We start from the raw sequence: 18,606 nt of genomic DNA, 5'->3' as shown, positions 1-18,606 counted from the left end.
CCAGGTTGTGGGTTCAATCCCCATCGGAATTTACATAGAATCAATGTTTCTCTCTCTCCCTTCCTCTTTCTAAAATCAATAAAAACAGCCCTGGCCAGTTTGGCTCAGCAATTAGAGCGTCAGCCTGCAGACCAATGAGTCACGGGTTCGATTCCAGTCAAGGGTATGCACCTCGATTGTGGCTTAATCCCCGGCCCTGGTTGGGGTTGTGTGGGAGGCAACCAGTCGATGTGTCCCTTTCACGTTGATGTTTCTCTCTCTCTCTTTCCTTCCCATTCTATCTAAAGATAAACAGAAAAATATCCTCTGGTGAGGATTAAAAAAAAACAAAAACATAAAAACAAACAAACAAAAAACATAAGGTTTGGCTTTGGCACCTGAGGAACTGGAAAAAGCACATGTAAGTATGGACATTGATAGTTTCTCTATGTTATCAATGAGAAATGGAAATATGAGCACAAAGTATGAGCACAAGGAGTGGAGGCAAGGAGACAGATTCTTTTCCAAAAATTACAGTAGATATCACATTGTACTACAAATAAAACACAGTCAAAGACCACTGCTGTTGCACGGGGACTTAATATTTGTATAACATTAGTAAAAATGGTATGTGGGCAGTTGGATCAGTTGTAATCCTCCAGAAGGGCAGATAAACCTTGCTGCCTCCTCCTCTTCTATGGCAGAAGCTGGAGGGAAGAGGAGGGCACAAAGGATTAAAATGAACCACTTGGAAAAAGGTCATAGTAGGTCATAGGGCATTACTTTCTATCTTTATTATTATTTTGAGCATTTCTGCAGTTAGTAAAAACCATAAAGTCACTCTAGTTAAAGTAACCTGGAAATGTTTCTAACTAAGCCTATAAAAAAAGTTTAAACAAGCTTTTTCTTCCTGGGAATAAAAACTGCCTTCCTTATTAGAGTCCAGCATAAATCACTGACAACTGCCCTATATAAGCAGGGTTAATCTAGATCATATGTATTAAATGTCTACAAGGCCTGGTTAACTTACTAATATTTCTATGTGGGAGCTAAAGCCACTGAGATGGTCCTCAAAATCTGAGGAGGAGGAACATTTCCCAAGATGTCTTACCGCTGCACACATTCCTTCACCACTTCATACTGGCCGATGGAAGCAGCTGTGTGGAGATCCAAGGGCACAGCCAGTTCCTCCCAGCTGACCTGTGCACCCAGCCCATGCCACATGGACAAGCTGCGGGTCAGGAGTTCTGGCTCACTGGCTTCATCGCTGAGCTCCGACATCACTGTGGAGGGAGGCCCAGGGGTTAGATCTTTCTTTCCTGGTGGTTCCAGGCAATTAAACAGGATGGTCATATTCCTACCTGCAGTATGCAGGCAGCTATGTCACTATCTTAGCAGACTGCTACCCAATGCAGTCAACTCCTTCCTGGGACTGACTTAGACAACTTTCTTTCATTAAATGTTGTATGATTTTGTGAGCTTGTCAAGAGACAGAAACAGAAGAGTATATATGGTGAGTCATAAACTACAGTGTATATTTTCCTTCATTAATCTTCAGGCCCCACATTCTAGAAAGGGTATTTTCCAGGAACTCAAGAAGTCTGACAACCTCTTGGATGGTCAATAAAGAAATGCTGATTGGGTCAGTGGACCAAATCAGCTCTTAGGTGTGGCGGGAAAGAACCCTGGGCTTAGACCAAAATTCAGTTCTGCTGCCTTGGCCGGGTGGCTCAGTTGTTTGGAGCATTGTCCCGTAAACCAAAAGGTTGTGGGTCTGATTCCAGTCAGGGCACATACCTAGATTGTGGGTCCAATCCCTGGTCGGGGCACAAACGGGAGGCAACTGATCAATGTTTCTTCCTCTTTCTCTTTGTCTCCCACCCCCCCATCCCTTTCTCTCCCCCTAAAAAAATATCAATAGAAACACAACCTCTGGTGAGGATTAAAAAAATTAGCTCTGCTACTTAGCATCTCTCATCTGCAATTCTTCACTGTCTAATGGATACATAATATCTCAAAGGGCTGCTGTTAAAGACACATGGAAGAACAAGTAAACAAACAATGGCACATTCATAGGATGGAATGCTGCAACTTGGCAATAAGCAGAAAGAACAATAGTTAATACATACAACATACCATATAACACATGAACCAATCTCAAACACATTGAGCTAAAAGCCAGACTCAGAGGCTACCTACTGTATGATTCCATTTATATGGCTTTCTAGAAAAGACAAAATAAAACGGTTGGAGAACAGATTAGTAGTACAGGGGTTGGGGGAGGAGGGTGCACAAAGGGTTAGCAAGAGGGAATTTGGGGGTGATGGACCAGTTCTGCATCGTAATTGGTGGATATGTGACTCTATGTATTTATCAAAACTCAGAGACCTAAACACCAAATGAGTGAATTTTACTGTATGTAAAATTTTTAAACAAATAAATTTTGAAAAAAATTGAGAGCCCCTACCACAGAAACTAGGATGTGACTGGTGTTCAGCAAATGTTAAGTGACTAGGAATCTTCCTATGCATCCCCTGAAAGTGGGATAGGACAAAACCAGAAAGAAGAGTCTATGATTATGATAGCCCTTTATTCTTTATTCTGGGAATCCTACCCAAATAGGCCAATTCATTAGCTTCCTAGTAGAACTCTAAGGTCCAGGAGTGACATCTGTCTCCTATTCTGGTGGGAAAGAAAAAGAAAGCAAGTGTAGAAAAGGGAGAGAAAGAGAAAACCAAAAAAGACTACATGCAGTTCAGATGGGGTAAAGGTACCACAGCAGTTCACAGATGCCACTCAGACCTCAGTACCTACTACCGAATGACAGCCAAGGTGTCCAAACAACAAACAAGCTGCCAATTTGGGGGACAAATGATTGTAGGTCCTTTGCAAGAGTATGTGTACATGTAAAGGGGCCTACAGGTAACAAAATTTGGAGCAAAGCCCTGCCTGCTGGAACCACCGCCTTTCACACTGGCAAGGCCTGAGTTCAAGCAGCTCTCACTTCGCAGGTGACAACCCTCAACCCAAGCAGTCCTGACCCACAGAGCCTGGGTTAGAAGCCAAATAAGCTGAGTGTCAGTTCAGAGCGCCTTTCAATACACCTCTCAAGCTTTCTGTGGATGTATCTCTTCTACTCCAAATGCCTCCTGTAGGTGGGGCCCAAGTTATCTCTTTTATTATTAGATGCTCATATATCCGACACCCTGAAGAGTGCTGAGGGACAATCAGAACCAAGCCCCTGATCAAGGAGCTTAAGGAGAGAGAATGTGGATGCAAAGGGACCATAAAGCTATTATTTATTACTTCCTTTGCACCCTGCCACATGCCAGACGCTCTACAATGACGGGGTATTCATGCATAACATGATTATATTTGAACATTGGTAGAAAATGTCTTTTACTTATCACTTGCAGAATTTATCTCAAAGAAGTAGTACTACGGGTGGGACCTTTTTTCACCCTACATTTTGGTTCTGTACATTTTGTAAAATACTAAGTATCCATTACTTCAAAAATAAGCAAGACGTTAACTTAAGAAAAAAAGGATGACGGTGGTGGTCGACCCTCACAACGACGGCCAAGAGATCTGTAAAAGCCCGGGGGCATCCCCTCCCGCCCTGGCTCGTGGGCCCTCCGCGGGGCCTGGGTACCCCAGCCTCGTTCTCAGGCCCCAGGGAGGGGCCCTAGGGAAGAACCCGAGCACCTACAGCACAGACGTCCCTTGGCGCCTCCTTCCATAACCCTACACGGAATGTGGCTTTATCTTTCCCGCTCCACAGCTGCAGCAGCAAAAGCTCCGATCCATAAGCTCACAGCGCGAGCAAGCGCAGGGCTGAGACGCCCCGCTGCGGGCTGCGCAGGTGGGCAGCAGGTGCCGGCACCAAGCGTGGCCGAGCCGCCGGGGACCCTACCTGCGCTGGGCCTCGAGCCCTGGGCTGACTTCAGCCAGCTGCTGCCGCCGACCCTGCGTCCGCTTGCTTCTGAGCTCCTCCCACGGGACCCGCTCTCCGCCGCACGCGTCTGGGACCCCTCCACGCCGGCTACCTCAGCGCTTGGACCCACCGCCCTGCTCCCGCCCCGGAAGTGGTTGCAGAGGCGCGGAGCACGCCGGGACGCTCGCGGAGCCGCGGAGCCGCTCTGGACGCTGTGGAATTCGTCGGTCCCACACCCGGCCCCTCCCGTCAGCTCGCGGCTCTCTGTTTGACGCCCGCTTCAGCCAATGAGCAGGGGGAGTGCGCCTGCCCCGCCCCCTCCACTGATCCTAGGAACAAATCCCATTGCAAGAGACGCAAGACGGCCAAGCCCCGAAAGAGGCGCGGGGAGTGGGGCGCGAGGAGAGGGGCGCGGGGGTGGGGGTGGAGGCGGTTGGCAGTCCAGTAAAGTAAGACTGCTGAGAGGGGATCCGAGGCGGTAAAAGGCTCAGTATTTGCGCCGCGGCCCAATGGAGCGAACGCGACCGCAGGGACGGGCTGAAGACTGCTTATAGCCCTGTCAGGACCGCGCAGGAAGAGGAGGCCGAAGGTGAGGGGCCTCGGGCCTGCCGCAGCTGCAGAGCTAAATGTCCAGAGTAGGACGGAATGCGGGGGAGACAGGGACTGGTAATGTGTGGAAAGACAGACGCTGGGATTTCCGGTTTCGGAGTATCAAGCATTTAAAACCTGACCCCGGAGGCCGTTGGCGTCTAGTTGTCATAACAACCACCCGCCTCGGATCTGGGGTCGGGGGCGGGACTTTGGGCGGGGCTAACGGGCTGCAGCCAAAAAACGGATATGTATTAATAAGAGTCGGGATTCGGAGGAACTAAACTTGAGCTGCTGGTTCGCGTATCATTTGGCCTCACTCTCATCTGCTGAATGAGCCAAGCTCCTCAGTTTGACGTCCAGGACCCTTCACGATCTGGTCCGTTTTATTTCATTTGACACCTTCCTGCCCCAAGCTTGTTGGCAATTTTCACTCCTCTGAGACACTGTACGTGTTCCTCCCGCAGCCCATAATGTCTTTCCCTTTCCCTGCATTGCCTTGTCCACCTAAAGAATTTATCCGTCTCCGGTAGCCCCCTTCACCTACGCGATTCTGTTGTCCTCTGATCAGCCCTGCATCCAGAAAACATCCCATGCTATATGTACTACATGCGACCCAGTTCCCAGTTCTGGGTGCACCAAGCTTCTGTCTCCGCTCTTGTAAGCACAGAAGAAGCAAGAAGCCTCCACTCACGTTTTCTGCTACTACAGTGACGGGAGCCCTGCTGCAGAATGATAGTTGGCTAGGGCTGGAGCAGGTGTTGTCTTCCCATTTTATAGGCACAGCTGCCTCCCAGGTTTCAAGGGATCTCCAGGCTCTGGCTCCAGAAGTACCATCATCCCACATTCCTTAAGTCCCCTTGACCCTTGAGGGGCTGGGCCTTTTCCTTTTAGACTGAGATACAAAAGGAGGGCTGTTTCAGTGCCTGGGTATAAGGGATTAAATTGAGTGATGACTCAAAAAAAAAAAAAAAATCTCCTGGGAATTCCAAAATATCTCTTTCTTTGTAAGGGAGTAGGAAAAGTAGTGGGGCCTAAAATCCTCTCTAATTTTGATACAAATTCTATCTTTGCCATTTACTAACAATATAATTCTCTGAGTCTAGAAAATGTAGATAATAGTATTTATGTTATATGAGATATATATAGTTTACATATGTCTATGTATCATAGACATGTGTAATTTTATGCATCATATACCTGTATACATACATCATTGCATATCAATACATATATCTATATATTATCATATATCATTTTATATATATATATATAAAATCTTTGGCCTCCGTACTGCACTACACTGCACACACACACACACACACACACACACACACAGTGCAGGGCACAGTGCTTGGCATTCAGTAATAGGAACCTGCAGAACCAGAAGGGAAATGGGGTAGAAGGTCTTTGAGTTCATTTTTATCCCCCACAAAGTGGTAGATGTTTTAAAAAGGCAGCCGCAGCTCTTGATCCTTGGTCCCTGAATATTGTCACCTCACCCCACCCCCTCCGCATTCTCTGCAGGGTTCCTTGGACGATGGTGTACTGAGAAGCTTCCCCTGAACCTGTGCCCCCATGACATCCCAAGACAAAGATGTGGGTCCCTCACTGCCCTCTTCCTGGGCCTCCCAGATGGGGCCCTGGGAAGCCATTCTTGAGGCTGTCAGGGAGCAGCTTCCATCTCTGGACTCTGATTCCTCTTTGGTAAGTAAGTGCCTTCTTCCCATATCGTCCTAGGCCCTGACTGCTTTTCCTTTTTCATGACAAATGTGTTGCTTACGCATGGACAGCTATGGAGCTTATCAGCTCAGCATTCATCATCTCTTTTTTGTTCTCTGAATATATTTATTGGTGCTCACCACCCTCCTGGGCCTTACCACTGACCCCAAACGACAACTAGAGAATTCCTCTGAGGATTTATCATAATGCACTGAAATGGTAGTCACTCTCAGTGGTGGCTCTGGCCAAGTCCTGGCCCAACAGAGAGTCGAGAACAGCACCTCAACAGAGGAAGAAGAGCAGGAGCAGCAGTGTTAAGCAGACTTGGGTCCCCATCACCACTCGGTTGCTAACTTACCATGTAACCTATGGACAGTTGCCACACCTGGGTCAGCCTCGGTTTCCTTATTGCAAAATAGATAGTTACTGTTAGTATGAATTTGGGCTTCTGTAAAGTGCCTGGCTCAGAGTGGGTGCTCAATTAATAGAGTTAACAAAATCATCTATATCCTAGCATTTTTCTTAAATATTTTTTATATTACCTGGCTGATGTGGCTCAGTGGCTGAGCATCGACCCATGCACCAAGAGGTCACTGGTTTTATTCCCGGTCACAGCACATGCCCAGGTCATGGGCCTGATCCCCAGTGGGGAGCATGCAGGAGGCGGCCAATCGATGTTCTCTCTCATCAGTGTTTCTATCTCTCTCTCCCTCTCTCTAAAATCAATAAAGAAAAAATAATATTTTTTATTGATTTTTTTTTTTTTTTTTGAGAGAGAGAGAGGAAATGAGAGGGAAAGACAGACAGAAACATCAATGAGAGAGAAACATCAACTAGCTGCCTCCTGCACGCCCCCTACCTGGGATCAAGCCACAACCCAGGCATGTGCCCTGACCAGGGGTCAAACCTGCAACCTAGGTATGTTCCCTGACTGGGAATCGAACCCATAACCTTTTGGTGCATGGGACAGTGCTCCAACCAACAGAGTCAACCAGCTAGGGCTTTATCCTAGTAATTTTCTCATTCTGGCAAACACCCCAGTTTGCTTTATGGAGGATGATGATAAACAGAGATGTACATCATATAAGAGTTAAGGACCGAGGCTTCACATTGTAAATCGTTGTAAGGATTAAATAATCTACATTAGAGCATAGTGCTTGACACATGATGAATGTATAATACATAGTAATTTTCTTATTGCTCACACGCATTCATTCAACAAACATTTAAGAGCCTACTCAGCCTGTTCAAGGAGCAGGAGCCCTTTGTAACATTGTACACTGTGGTGGGCCATGCTTCACCATGATGATAACTGTGTTTCCAGTTTCTACCAACTAAGAGAATGTTGGGTGACGAAAGTGACTCTGAATTTAGGTTTAAATGAGCTATATCAGCTTTTCCACATAGTGGAAATTAGGCATGTACACACATAAGACGTGACAGCGACCCCATGAATAGAGCAAAGTGGGCAATGCACCTGGTAGGAGCTGAGCAGTGAGAGTTAAACACATAAGTTGGATCTGGGCATTTAGAGAAAGGGCAAAGGTGTTAGAAGTAACAAGTCAGATTTGGGTCCTACCTGTGGCACCTGCAAAGATGAACATGACACAGCTTGGACCTCGGGGATCTTCCAGTGCACGGCAAGGCTAATAGGGAGTTGATAATGTGACCCCAGTGCCTTTTCACATCTTCGGTCTTAGTTACTCTCATCTTCAGACTACCCCTGTGAGGTGGGCTGGTGACTATAAGTGCCTCCCCACCCTACCTTAGAGGTGACAAACCAAGGCTCTATGTCATTACATGATGGCTCAAGTCATAGAGGAGAGGGAAGGCTGGACTCTGCTCTTTAGCTACCACTTTGATGCCCAATTCATTTGGCACCAGGCATTAACCAGGTACCTGTGTATGCAACATCTTTTTTTTTTTTGTAATAATTTTTCTTTTATTGATTTTAGAGAGAGAGAGATACATCAAAGAGAGAGACATTGATCGGCTTCCTCCTACATGCCCCCCACTAGGGATTTGACTCACAACCTGGGCATGTGCTCTGCCCGGGGAACCGAATCAGGGACCTCATAGTGCATGGGTCAACACTCAACGGCGGAGCCACACCGATGGCTCCGCCTGACTGCATACAACATCTTAAGGATGACTAGTACGTAAACAACTGAGAGCCCTGGATCTCACCTCCACAAGGTGGTGCTGCTGAGCCTACTTTTCCTGGGCAGGAAGTAGCCCAGGGCTTAGATGGGGCCAGGTAAAGGGAGCATGGCCCTCTTGGCTCTGCCCTCTGCCGTGTAATCCCAGAGCTCTCTTGTCTGTCCACAGTCAGAGTGCGGAGAAGAAGAGCTGTTCATCTACCAGCGAAATCAAAGCACCCTGATTCCAGACTTGTCAGAGGAGCTGGCTGAAGACCCTGATGAGGCCTGGGTCGCTCCAGCAAACAGTTCTCCTCTTGAGGTCTGTGGAATGCAGGCTCCAGGGAGCCACTAAGCTGGGAACCTGCTGGCAGATTGGGGTGTGGGAGTGAGTGTCCATGACTCTCAATGGACTCTAACAGCAGTTTGGGTCAAAGGTTAAAACCCCTGGTCCAGCCCTGGCCAGTTTGGCTCAGCGGTTAGAGCGTCAGCCTGAGGTCCAGAGAGACCCGGGTTCGGTTCCCGCTAGGGGCATGTACCTCGGTTGCGGTTTGTCCCCAGCCCTGGTTGGTCGTGCGGGTGGCAGCCACTCGATGTGTCCCTTTCACGTCGATGTTTCTCTCTCTCTCTCTCTCTCTTCCTCTCTCTCCCTCCCACTCTATCTGAACAAAAAAAAGTGGAAAAATGTCCTCGGGTGAGGATTAAAAAAATAAATAAAAAACAAAAAAAAAACCTGGTCCAGCATTTCTGTACACCCAGGCTTTTCTCCAGGTAATACAACCCAAGGAGTTGACACCAAACATCTACCCACCTTGTCCATAGTATTTTTTCAGGAGCCCAGTACACTTAGCACCAGGGGTGGGGACTTCTTTTCTGTCTGATTTTGCCCCTGCTATTCCTGTTGACCCCCCAAGCCACACTCAGTTATCAGTGTGAGCACTGACACACGGTCATTTTACAGAGCCAGGGCATGTCCCCTCACCACCATGACAGAAGTCATCCACTCACTCAGCTATGCCTAGAAGTATGTTTGAAAGAATCCCAAACAGGAGAAATTCCCAGGGTTGCTAAGACCCCTGATTAATGTGGCTTTATTTTATTTTCTTCATTTCTATGATTACCTCAGCTGTTATTCTGGATGATTAAAAAAAAAAAAACGAGATGGGAAAGTTTGTACCAATTCATGGGGGTAGAGCCGTGGGCTTGCTCTGGAGCCAAAGGGCCTGAGTTTCATTTTGCCCACCCCTCAATAGTTGTGTGGCCTAGTCACGGTGGCCAAAGGTGGAAGCAACCCTCATGTTCATCAACAAATAAAATGGATAAGCAAAATGTAGTCTAGCCATTCAGTGGAATATTATTCAGTCCACAAAAAGGAATAATACTGACACTTGCCACAATGTGATGAACCTTGGAAACATTGAGTTAAATCAAAGGGCACAAAAGAATAGATAGTGTACGGTTCTACTTCTATGACATATCTAGAATAGGCAAGTTCATAGAGACAGAAAATAGATTAGCGTTTACCAGGGGCTGGGCAAGGGAAGGTACAAAGTTTCTGTTTGGGTGATGGAAGAGCTTAGAAAATGGACAGTAGCGATGGTTGCACAGCATTATGAATATACTTAATGCCACTGAATTTTACATTTATAAATATTAACATGACAAAATTTGTTATATACACATTTACAATTAAAAATAAATAAAAAATTTCCTTAACATATGGTTTTGAGGCTAACCAAGGACACCTGTTTTCTCAATAGCCATGTGTGGTGCCTGTGGAGTTCTCTGCACAGCCCTGGGGTGAACGGAATGCAAGGATGAAGGAAGGAGGGGACCCTGGCCAGCCCTTGGAGAGCAGTGGTGAGAGCAGCTCTCTTCTTAGGATGCCTGAGGAGACCCCCACGTGGCAGGAATGTGACCTTGGGGATATGTCCTTGAACACCAAAGGCTCCCTGAGTCCTCCCTGGGGGCCGCAGGGAGAAGCCACCCTCTGTCTCCCAAAAAGAGACTTGAGGATGGACCCAAATGCTGCCTCCTGGGCTTGGGAGGGCTCAGACTCTGCAAAACAGAGAGCCCTCCGAAGGGAGAGAAGGAAGATGATTGAGAGAGACCTACTTCATAAAGTCACCGGGGGTGCCTGGGACCCCGCCTGCAGTGACCACAGTCAAGGGAAGGAAATGCCCTGTGAAGCTGCAGTGGCAGATCCAAGACCAGGAACGCCACCACAGGGGCCCCAGGAAGGACTGCTAGTGCTCTCCCTCCAGGTAGGCCGCTCCCCTGCCCTGTGCATCCTCAGAGTGCGTCCTGTAGTGGTCCCTAGTTGCTCCTTCATAGGCCAACTTGAGGGCTGGCCCACTACACCTGTCCTAATCTGTGGGCGCTGCTATGACAAAATCCCAAGATCAAGACACTGGCGCATACTGTGTCTGGTGAGGGCCTGCCATCTTCTCCCTTTGTCCTCACTTGGTGGAACGGATTAGAGGCTCTTTTATGAGGACACTAGTTCCATGATCTAATCACCTCCCAAAGTCACCACCTGCAAATTCCATCACTTTTGGGGTTAGGATTCCAACGTGAATTTGGGAGGGGCACCAACATTCACTCTACAGCAGCTACCTTAGGCCCATGGTCCCCTGTCCACTTGTAGGCAGGCTATCATGCCTGTCTCAGGGGTTGTCAGGTCCTGGCAGACAGACCATCTTCAGGTAGAATTAACAAGAACAAGGAAGAGCAAGGAGACTCCTTCTTTTTAAAAAAAGAGAACTAATCCTCAGCATGTTTATAAAGACGCACAACTGCATATAAGATAGAGAACAGACTCTGTCAAAGCATAATTCTCAAGACGTTCAAACTCCCATTCTCATACAAATAATGAATACCTGTTAACTAGGATTCTGTAAGACACTGAGAAAAATAAATAAATGCTGAGATAAAATTGCTACATTAAGTACAAAATTGGTCAATATCCTACAGGGCAATAGAACTGATATCTATGTAGGTATCTTCTTTACTGGACAGGAAAGAAAACCATTGTACCTTCTCAGTTTTACAGTCATAAAATAGGTGGGCCCTGCTCAGTTGTGCAAACCAACCTTCCCCTAGAAAGGTGAGCATCTTAGAAAAGCTCCAGCATGACATAGAAAAGTATGCAATTCTCTTTTTTGCCTTATTTATAAATTTTGGATAATCTGTTTAACAACGTAAGGAAAACTGGCATCAAGGTGATCATGGAGGTAATTTTTCTTAAAAGCAAAACTTTTTAACCTTCCAATGTTTTAAATCTGTATGAAGCTAAAAAGTTTTAAGAAGACACTGGGTTTCTCCAGGCGAAAATGTGCCTTTGTGCCAGACACAGAATTATTGCCCAAAGAGGCATAGGAAAGAGATACAGAACCCCAAGTGGTTCATTCTGCAACCCACGCAGGGTAGATGAGTGAGTCCCATCTGCAAATGAGGGCATGCTTCCAAACCCTGATTCCTACCCCGGGGAATCCCATGACAGCCTCCATTGCCTCCGGCACCCTGCGGCAGCCTTGTAATCACCACTTGAATCATTTCAGCAACTTGAAGAGTGGGATTTGGATCACGTCCTTCAGAGTCTGGCTGGACAAGAAAAGGACCAGGGAGATCGTGCACCTGGAGAGGTGTGGTGGGCAGCTGATCGCCTCCAGGGCCAAGGTCTGACCTTAAACACCAGGGCCCAAGTGCATCCCCACAAGCAGCGCCTTCCGGGGCCTCTCTATAAAATAGATTCGTGGTCTGGGCACAGTCAGCCCTGCAGCCTACCATGTCCTCTCTGTTGCTCAGCCCTCACCATCTTGAACAGTTCAGGTGCCAGTCCTTGAAAGACTTTGTTCATTCACTTACTCATTCATTTATTCGTTACTTGTATGAGTGCCTGCCATGTGCCAGGTGTGGACCAGAGGATACAAGAGGGGGCCCTTCAGATGTGGTCCCTGCCCTTGACCCTCACCTTTTCCTCCTACCCACCTCCTGAAGCTTCTCTCTCTTTCCTTCTGGGAGGAAGGTAATCCTGCCTTTTTAGCTTCTTCAGCCAGCTTCTAGACACAATCCTGCTTCTACTGTCGCCCTGTTTACAAAATAGAGCTACCTTAGGCCCATGTGTGCCCTCAGGGTGCGCCCTGTAGTGGTTCCTAGATGCTCCTTCACAGTCTTTACTCTGTGCACTTGTGGCCTTGCTCTGGGCAGTTTTGTGAATAACACAGAAGCTCCCCATCCCCTCCAGGCCTGGCTCGCAAAGGTGAATGGAGACAGGACTGAGGTGAAGGAGCAGGACTTCCACTTAGGCCTCCAGTTCCAGAGTGAAGGCTCCTCATATTTAGTAACAATATTCAATAGGAGTCTAACTAAATCTGTTGAAGCACAGAACACTCTGCAGCTCAGTGAGGGAATCTGTATATACTAACGCAGAAAGATGTAATATATTCAGTGAAAAAAATCTACAGAGAATGATCCTGTTCCTATTTTTTTTTTTTTTTAATCCTCACCTGAGGACATTTTTCGATATTTTGTTCAGATAGAGTGGGAAGGGAGAGAGAGAGAGAGAGAGAAACATCAACATGAAAGGGACACATCGAGTGGTTGCCACTCACACGACCCAACCAGGGCCGAGGACAAACTGCAACCGAGGTACGTGTCCTTAGCGGGAACCGAACCTGGGTCTCTCCAGACCGCAGGCTGACGCTCTAACTGCTGAGCCAAACTGGCCAGGGCATTATTTCTTTTTAAAAAAGTGAACACAAAGAACTATTAAATATGGTTCCGTCTGACAAGTGGGATTAGGGAGTGAGGGAGTGGGATAAAGTGTTAATAAGTCACCCCTATGAGGGGTTCGAATACAGCTCCCTGCTTCTAAAGATACTCCTCCTTCAGCCCTGTTGAGAGGAGGTGGGGTACCAAAGGGGTGGGTTGGGGCAGGGCCTCCTAGGCCCCCTCACTTCTCCATGTACAACCTGGAGGTTCATCCACATGAGGGGTCAGGCCACTGTAAGTCAGTGACCCAGTCCCCACTAGGCAGCCTCCATTGCTCACCCATCAGATCACGCCGAGCCCAGCACCCAGGACAGGCTCATGGAACAGCTCACCCTCCTGTGTGCCACACAGTCCAGAGCCTCTTCTTCTGCCTGGAAGGTTCCTGTGGACATGCCCCAGGACAAGCAGCTAGAGGCCAGAAGCAGGTGGGACATCTCGCCAGCCATGGCCCTGTCCTCTTTAGAACTGGCCCCCAGCCTTGCAGCCTATTGTGGGTGGGACACTTGATGTGTATTTATTTCATCTCAAGAATCTGATCAGGTGGGTGCTACTATTATCTCCATTTTATAGATGGGGAAACTGAGGTTCAGAAAGGTTGACTTCCCCAGGCCATATGTGGCAGAGCTAAGACTCAAGCCCCAAAGCACCTGCTCTTTCCCCCACCCCATGGGAACCTTCCCTTCACCATCCACATGGCCTTCCCAGGACATAGGGCCCTGGTCTTCTGGCCACTGTCCCTGAACATCTGACCCCAGGCAGGCCAATCAGAGCCTTTCCCTAGAATTTCCACCCTGGTATCTCTGGGTAGAGGTAGGAGGGAGGAGACAGGCCAACTGTGGTGAGAAACACTAAAGCTGGGTGGGGAGGAGCAGAGGTGGGAACAGGGCTCGGCTGTATCCATGCCCTTCCTACACTTTGGTTGTTCCACTCTTCTTAGGAATCCGAGAGCCAGCGATTCCCTTTTCACTCGAGTTAGTTGAACTGACTTCTGTCCCAGGCATCCCAAAGTGTCCACTAGAAATGTCTAGACCTGCACTGTGCAATCATAGCCACTGGCCACATGTGGTTACTGAACACTTGAAATACAGCCAGTGCAACCAAGGAAGTGAATTCTTCAATTTATTGTATTAATTTAATTTTAGTTAGCCTAAATGTAAATTGTGACAAGTGGATACCCTGATGGAAAGCGCATATATAGAACATTTTTGTTGTTAATCCTCACCTGAGGATATTTTTTATTTTTATTTTTAGAGAGAGTGGAACGGAGGGAGGGAGGGAGAATAAACATTGATGTGAGAGACACATCAATTGATTGCGTGCTTCTAGGGTCCTGATCAGGCCTGGAGATCAAACCTGCAACCCAGGTATGTGCCCTTGACTGGGACTCAAACCTGCAACCCTTCTGTGCATGTGCCGACGCTCTAACCACTTAGACACACTGTTCAGGACAGAACATTTTAATCATCACAGAAAGTTCTGTAAGATGGCACTGGCCTAAATCTTAAGGGTTGTTCTGAAGAGTAAGAGATAGGCCCACCTCAGTACCCTACACACAGTGGGCACTCAGTCAGTGGCAGTCATGAGCCCAGCACAGGTCACACACAAGTAATCACTGAGAAATGATTCAGCATCTCTGCTCTTCTCATCTCAGATGTGCTTTGCCGGAGCTGGTCCAGGCCAAACTGAGTCAGTGTTGGCTAAGGAGCCCAGCGGAGCCTCCCACCACCTTCATCGATCTGAGGCCCACAGAGCCATCAGACCAGGGGTCATTGAAAAGGTACAAGGAGCGATGACAGCCCTGCAGCAAACACACTGCTTTGTGGATGCCACATTGGCCTAGGGAGGAACAGAAACTTCGACAGACAGACAGATGGGAAGATTTGGCCATGGGCAAGTCCTGAGAGCACCGCACAGCTGAGAAATGCTCTTAGCTGGGAGCCAAGCCTGGCCAACAGTCCCACTTCTTCCTCAGCAGGCTCTCCCAGCAGAAAGGGAGAAAGCAGAGGCAGTCATCAATCTTTTTCAAGCAGAGGTCTAAGCAAACAGTCTAGGGTGGGGTACATCACCCTGGGGTACTTCCCTCCACCACCTGGCAGGAAGCCCAGTGGCCTTTCGGTTTGGGCTGGATGGGCTTTGGCTGGCCTGCCCATCCTTCTGCCTTGGGTTACCAGGGGGGCCTGGGCACTCCAAGTCCTTGGTAGGAGCCTGTCTGGCTGGGTGGACTGGGGCACATCCAGCAAACCCTCGTTTCCTCTGCCCCAGCTCCAGCTCCAGCTCCTCCGACAGTGAGGAGGCAGGCGGAGAAGAGACAGCTGCTCTGAGAGACCAGCAGGGCCCAGCACGGCTACGGTAACCACCACGGGCTCCACTTGCCTGGGGATGCTCCCTGTCTGCTTTCCGCACAAGCCCCTGGCACATTTAACATTTATGCTTTCAGTTCTGTGTGTTGCACCCAAATAGCCAGCACACGAGGGTGTATGGGGGAAGGGGGTCTGGGAAGTGTGGAGGGTAGTCTCTGGAGCCCAGCATTGCCTCAGCCTGCCTGCTGTGCCCGGACATCACCAAGGACACCTTAGCCTGCTCTTGAGAAGGGATTAATACATTTTCTTTCTGAAAAACAGCTCCCCAAATTGATTTTGTTCCCAACAGGTGATGGCAGTGGAAGTGGAGAGAAAGTATAGGGATGGAGTAAAGTGATGGTTGTTAGCCAGAAAAGAAAGGCTTAGGTGAATTAAGATGTGAAACGTCAAATTCAGAGAAGGCTCAAGTCTCCTTCGTGGGGAGGCCACACTGGTCATGGGCGAGTTACAATCACGTGGTGTGGCAGTGTCCATCGTTTTTGGAATTGAAAAGCTTGCAGATTGTACCCTTTGAAATGTCAATTTATGCCCTGGCCTCTCCCTCCCTCCCTCCCTTCCACTCTCTCTGAAAATCAGTGGAAAAAATATCCTCCGGTGAGCATTTAAAAAACAGAGAGAGAGAATGTCAGTCTAATATAACTTTTCCCATACTGTGGTCCATGATCAGGCATCATAGGAAAAAAGAGGGAAGGAAAATATGGGCTGACAAAGGTCACACAGGTTTCATCCCAGATGTGCTTCTGACACAAATTGTGACAGCAAGGGTGGAAAGCTGCCTTCATTATTTGTTACATCTCAAGAACTGGGGAAAATGCTCCTGGAAGTACTGGGTTTTGTGTGTCCTGTTTCAGCGGTGAAGCTTTGGGAGCTTTGGCCTCTACTAGGCATTGACTGAGATTGCTTCTCTTGTGTTACAGGGACTGTACTGGGAAAAGTCAGCTTCTCCAGCAGCTCAGGGCTTTTCGGAAGGGGATGGCTCAGCCCCAGTTGCCTGCCAGCAAGGGTCCTAGCAGCCAGAAAGCTCGGGCCCCTGGAGATACAGCTGGATCTGGGACTGGAAGGAAGCAACACCTAACGCTCTTGAGTTGAGGCAGAGTGTCCTGGCCAGGCCCTCAGTAGGAAATCTCGGGGCCCTGGAGGACACTCTTGGGCCAGGGACTGCCAGGGAGGTCCTGGTGACTCCTCTGGGCCAACTATAGATGCCTCTGGGACTGGATCTTAGGAGATTAGCGGGATGTTTGACTCTGTCAACTCTTGTAGGCCGTCATGGTCCCTTCGCTCTCCTCCCATGTTTCCATTAGCAGTGCTTTTGCAGCACACAGCCTCTCGGACTGTGATCTGTCCTCTGTTACAATTTGGTCAGAACATTTTCATGCATTTGGAGCTAAGATGCCAGCACAAACTTGAACATACAGCATGATGACAACTCACGTGACCCCAATCTTCCGAAAGGGCCTGGAAGGAAAGCCCACGAAGACGATGGTTTTGTTCCAATTGTGGAACTGCAAGCCTATTCATCTTTGTCCATTTCTGCATTTTTTATCTTTAATGTGCATCTGTTATTTCCATCATACAAGGGTTTTTAAAACCACAAAACGTAAGTTAAACATATTTAGAGAATTTCAGGCTAGAAAGGGCCTTGAAAGAGAACTTAGCCTGATTTTCTGGGTCCCTGGATACTTGCTATTTTGTATATTTAAATTAACACACTACGCACACACCAAATGAACTTTTGATTGAAATGTGATTTCTCTTTTTTCTTTAAAACACAAAGTCATGCCCTGGCCAGTTTGGCTCAGCAGTTGAGCATCGGGCTGCGGACCAGAGAGTCCCAGGTTTGGTTCCCGCTAGGGGCACGTACCACACACACACACACACACACACACACACACACACAAACCAAAACAAACAAACAAAAAACACAAAGTCATGCTGGGGTGGGGGCAGGATTGGGAGGAGGGTGTCAATGGGGGGAAAAGGAGAAACATCTGTTATAAAAATAAAAACAATGAAAAAAAGACACAAAACACATAGAGATTCTAAGGTTCTTCCAAACTAAAGGTGGAATTGACCTTTAAATGCAGAGAATATTGAATGTTCTAACATCTGAAACTGTCCCGATTTCACAAGGTTATCCTTGTGCATAACCAGCAAGAGCTGGGGGCCCACAGGCGGCACTGCTGTCTCTCACTCTGTCACCTTACAAGCACTACCTCCCACCACAGCCATTTTCATAGCCCTTTTATAACTCTTTTCTCAGCCCTGCTGCCCAACAGGTTGAAGCCCTGATCCATGGCACTACTGTTCCCTCCCCAACCTGTTTCCAGGATTCTGCTGATCAGTCTCAGACCCCTTCTGCCCTGCCTGCCCCATGGGAAGAGCAGAAAAATCCCATGCTGCAGAGTCCTTGGCATTTGGGTGCATGTTCCAGCGTTCAGCTGGGGTCACTGCTGACGGCTGTCCACTGAGGGTGGGCAAGGGTCTCTTCCTACCCAGCCCTGCACTGGGTAAGTCAGGCCCTGGAAGCTGGCCTAGATGGTAAAAACCGTCCTTAAACCAGGCGGCTCCATTCTCCAGAGGATACATACACAGGACAGAGCACATGGTAAGAGGACTGACATCTTTTATTGAGAGAAGAGCAGGTCACATGCCCTGGAACCTGGGTTGTATAGAAAGGTGAAAATATATACAGTGATTCAGTGACAAAATAGTGGGGAGCATCAAGAACTGGCATGAGGACCAAAGCCACCCAGGAGTGAGGAACAGCCACACTTCTGGATGGAATGTTCCAGAACCCAGTGGTTTCAGCAGCTGCCCCATGACTCCAGAGATAACTAAACTGAACAAGGAGACTCTACTTTTCCCCCCAGCCACTCAGGAGACTGTGGATATGAACAAATCAGAGAGGCACGTCTGCCTCAGAAAGACAAAGTGGGGTGACCAAGGCCAGCCTGTGTCCTGGAAGATGGCCACTTGGGGCTGGAGCAGAGGCAGCCCAGACCCTTACCCTGGGAGGATGGCGAGACCCTTACCCTGGGAGGATGGCGAGGCCAGTGAGATCCCCAGGCTTCCTCATGGGTGGGAGAGGTCAGGAGATGGAAGTATTCCCACA

General features: G+C 48.2%; 2 protein-coding genes across 6 annotated transcripts in view; one reads left to right on the top strand and one right to left on the bottom strand.

Moving 5' to 3' along the window:
• The window catches only part of ANKS3 (ankyrin repeat and sterile alpha motif domain containing 3), a 40,187-nt gene extending 36,212 nt beyond the window's left edge, over positions 1 to 3,975 (bottom strand). For 2 of the 3 annotated variants that reach the window (XM_036279529.1, XM_036279530.1), the window contains exons 1-2: positions 2,179 to 2,205; positions 1,091 to 1,262 (exon numbers count right to left, since the gene is read on the bottom strand). In XM_036279529.1, coding sequence (XP_036135422.1) covers positions 1,091 to 1,262; positions 2,179 to 2,191 — 185 coding nt within the window. In that variant the 5' untranslated portion in view covers positions 2,192 to 2,205. Of the gene's footprint in view, positions 1 to 1,090; positions 1,263 to 2,178; positions 2,206 to 3,892 lie in introns of those variants that run through there. The other variant, XM_036279531.1, reaches the window with a different exon arrangement.
• Positions 3,976 to 4,362: 387 nt separating this feature from the next.
• On the top strand, positions 4,363 to 17,266 carry CUNH16orf71 (chromosome unknown C16orf71 homolog). Of its 3 annotated transcripts, XM_036280116.1 has the most exons (9): positions 4,363 to 4,502; positions 6,029 to 6,208; positions 8,552 to 8,683; positions 10,122 to 10,625; positions 11,922 to 12,039; positions 13,421 to 13,559; positions 14,786 to 14,911; positions 15,397 to 15,483; positions 16,412 to 17,266. In XM_036280116.1, exons 2-9 carry the CDS (start codon positions 6,080 to 6,082, stop codon positions 16,581 to 16,583), a joined length of 1,407 nt encoding a protein of 468 aa, XP_036136009.1. In that variant the 5' UTR covers positions 4,363 to 4,502; positions 6,029 to 6,079; the 3' UTR covers positions 16,584 to 17,266. The 3 variants fall into 3 exon arrangements, with proteins under 3 accessions (XP_036136009.1, XP_036136010.1, XP_036136011.1); XM_036280117.1 differs by lacking the exon at positions 8,552 to 8,683; XM_036280118.1 differs by lacking the exon at positions 11,922 to 12,039 and having other exon boundaries at positions 10,122 to 10,221.
• The last annotated feature ends 1,340 nt before the right edge of the window (positions 17,267 to 18,606 follow it).

Source organism: Molossus molossus, unplaced genomic scaffold (assembly GCF_014108415.1).
Source record: "Molossus molossus isolate mMolMol1 unplaced genomic scaffold, mMolMol1.p scaffold_m16_p_3, whole genome shotgun sequence".
In the NCBI taxonomy this organism is placed as follows: Eukaryota; Metazoa; Chordata; class Mammalia; order Chiroptera; family Molossidae; genus Molossus; species Molossus molossus.
This window is presented reverse-complemented; position numbering and strand designations above follow the sequence as displayed.